General features: G+C 67.4%; 1 protein-coding gene across 1 annotated transcript in view; it reads right to left on the bottom strand.

Annotated features, from left to right (window-relative positions):
• H696_06165 (hypothetical protein) overlaps positions 1 to 3,019 on the bottom strand; it is a gene marked incomplete at both ends in the record, with an annotated part of 4,304 nt that extends 1,285 nt beyond the window's left edge. The window contains 6 exons of the mRNA XM_009499911.1: positions 39 to 307; positions 500 to 811; positions 894 to 1,109; positions 1,566 to 2,105; positions 2,379 to 2,615; positions 2,768 to 3,019. Of these exons, the coding sequence (XP_009498186.1) occupies positions 39 to 307; positions 500 to 811; positions 894 to 1,109; positions 1,566 to 2,105; positions 2,379 to 2,615; positions 2,768 to 3,019 (1,826 nt within the window). The remainder of the gene's footprint in view (positions 1 to 38; positions 308 to 499; positions 812 to 893; positions 1,110 to 1,565; positions 2,106 to 2,378; positions 2,616 to 2,767) is intronic.
• Positions 3,020 to 3,044: the final 25 nt, after the last annotated feature.

The raw sequence follows: 3,044 nt of genomic DNA, 5'->3' as shown, positions 1-3,044 counted from the left end.
GGGGTGTCGGCCAGCGGGGGCGAGCACGCACCAGGCACAGGACTTGCCGGATGGCCGTGTCCTCGGGCGGGCAGACGAAGTGCACATCGGCCCCGGCGGCCACCGCCAGGAGGCCGGGCTGGTGCGGGGTGAACACGCCATTTGGCCGGAAGGACCAGTGGCGCATGGGCTCCGGCGAGTCGCTGATGACCAGCCGCCGGTCGGCATCGAGTGTCGTGCCGAAGAGGAGCACGCCATTGAGGTCGAGCGCGGCCAGGTGTCCGGACAGCGCGGTCATGGGTCCGCCGCTGGAGTGGAGATCGGCGCTCTGCGGCGGGCATAGGGGGTCAGGGGCAATCCTCGGGCGGAGTTGGCCGGGCCTCGTGGGTGGGCGAATGAACATGGTCTCGCGAGTGTGTGTGTGTGTGTGTGTGTGTGTGTGTGTGTGTGTGTGGATGTCCCCTCCTCGGGTAGGGGGAATCGTTGGGGGCACACCGCGCGCTGGAGATGTGTGACGCACGGTCGGCTGATCAAGGGGGCGGTTGGCCGGCTGGTAGGACAGCACCCGGGCCAGGGCCAGATCCACGACGATGGCCCACTGGTTGTCGACCACCACGCGGCAGCGGTCGTCGGCCGGCGGGACGGCCGGCTCCAGGCTGAGGTTGCCGGCCTGTGCGGCCAGGCGCAGGGCGAAGGAGAAGCTTGCCGGGCGGAAGTCCTCCAGGCCCAGGTGGTACTCATGGCAGACGAGGTAATTCTCGTGCAGGGAGAGGAAGCGCCGGCCGAGGACCATGAGCCGCTTGGGGTCGGCCAGTCCGCCGAAGCCGAGGGCCTGGGCGAGAGGGGCACATTGGTCAGTGACGCGTGAAGGAGGGGGGTGGGGGGGGGGGAGACAATCGCGAGTGGTGACATACCTGGTGTGTTTGGGTCGGGCCACCGAGGTGCACGGATTTCAGGGTACCTTTTCCGGCGAAGAGGAAGGCCATGTCGGAGCCGGTGGTAATCTGGGCCAAGGAGTTCATGGAGCTGAGGGAGAAGATGGCCGAGGTCTTCGGAGCGATGAAGCAGAATGCGTCGCGCGAGAAGAAGGACCAGTTGGCGGCGGTGTTCTCAAACCGCGGGAGGGGGACCTGCGCGCGGGCGAAGGCCGACCGGCGGGTGGGAATATGTCAGCCAGATATGGGTGCGGGCGAGTGCTGGCGGTGGCTTTGGCATGGTCGGGTGTCTTTCCGTGGCGGGCGTGAAGGGGCGTCGCCGGGCAGCGGGCCTTCTCGGCCTCCTTCTGCCGCGGCTGGTCCTCGCCGGGGGCGGGCTTCCGCGCGAGGGGTTTGCCATGGCGGAGCTATGGGCCGTGATGGCGAGGGAGTTGGCCAGGGGGGGGGGGCCTTCCCAGCCGCAGCCGGGCATGGACGTCCATGGACACACGGACATCGGCATACACGGACATCCACATCCAGATGAACATACGCACGCGCATGGGCACAACCGCACGGACATGGGCACACACAAACACAAGGATGCCACACATGCATACACGCCCAGGCCCACCCGTCATTCGGCAACCAAGACCCGAAGGGATGGCGCACCTGGGGGAAGATGGAGAACTTGGACAAGGGGTGGTTCATGTCGATGGAGTAGCCGGTGCGCTGGTCCGGGTCCACGAGCAAGACCGTGCCGCGGGTGGCCAGCGGCTCGAAGTGGGCCTCGAGGGAGAGCCCCTGCAGCAGGACCACCTCCGGGATAGGGCCATCCAGGGTGCCAGGGCAGAGGGTACTCAGGGGTTGAGGGAACTGCGCCAGGATGAGGCAGCCATGGAGGATGAGCAGCAGCTTGTCTTCATGTGCGAAAAGGCGCCTCAAGAGAATGTTGCGGGAAAGGTAGCAGGAGAGGAGGGACTTGCAGGCGAGACCCAGGGAGCGGAGATTGCCCTGGCGTTTTTCCAGGGCGAGGGACCAGAGCTGGGTCTGGATGTGGGGCGAGAAGCCGAGGCAGCCGATGCACTGGTCGGCGACCGGGACATCGGGCAGGGTGATCTCCCGGGCGCCCTGGCCGAGGGAGTGGAAGGCCACCTGTGCCGTGAAGGAGCCGGTGTTGATGTGGAGCTGTCCCTGGCAGAGAACCAGGTGCTTGAGTGGGGGTGTGGAATGACTGGATGCGGGCTGGCACCAGATGAGGTCGGGCGTAGGATGTGAGCGGCGAGACGGGGTGCGTTGGGGGGCGCGCGGGGGGGGGGGGGGGGGGGGGGGGGGGGGGGGGGGGGGGGGGGGGGGGGGGGGGGGGCTTGGCGGAGGGGCGGGCGCTGGTGGAAGCGGTGGAGGGGGTCGGGGGGGGGGGGGGGGGGGGGGGGGGGGGGGGGGGGGGGGGGGGGGGGGGCAGGGGTTGGAAGTCATCGGGCGCACTTCGAAGAGGAAGACCTCGCCGGCGTTCATGAAGCCAATGGGCTCCGGCTGGGAGGTCAAGTAGATTAAGCTGGCTCGCAGTTGGAAGGTGGTACCGTGCGGGATGTCGCCATGCTCCCAGTATACGGGGCCTGGAGCATGTCCGGATTTGTCGAAGCGCATGACGACAATTTCGCCCAGGTGGATGAGAAGGGCGGTATTGCGTCCGACGATGAGGGACTTGTGGGGAACGCCAACCTGTGCGCGAGGGCCGGTGCGTGTGTGTGTGTGTGTGTGTGTGTGGGAGGGGGGGGGGGGCGATCAGTGACGGCGTGCAGGACCGGTCTGCGTGAGATCGGCACGGGGGGGGGATAGATGGGGAGAGGAAAGCGCGGGCGGCCAGCACGCACGGTCTTCATCCACTTGGAGGCCAAGCCGAGGCGAAGAGTGAGCCCCTGGAGGGCGGACTTCTCGAAGGGAGCTTCAATGTCGGAGGAGAGTGTGGCCGGGCGGCAGTGGGAAAAGGAGACGAAGCCGTCTCGAATGATGCCGGTAATGATGAAGTTCGCGTAGCGGGCATTGAGGTGCGGTCCGTGGCGGAAGAGGGCCAGGATCTCGGTCTTGACCGGCGCCGAAGGTGGGATCGGCTGGATGTCATGCATGGCCGAAAGTGGACGCGCGGGGGTG

Source organism: Fonticula alba (genome assembly GCF_000388065.1).
Source record: "Fonticula alba strain ATCC 38817 unplaced genomic scaffold supercont2.22, whole genome shotgun sequence".
Classification (NCBI taxonomy): Eukaryota; order Rotosphaerida; family Fonticulaceae; genus Fonticula; species Fonticula alba.
This window is presented reverse-complemented; position numbering and strand designations above follow the sequence as displayed.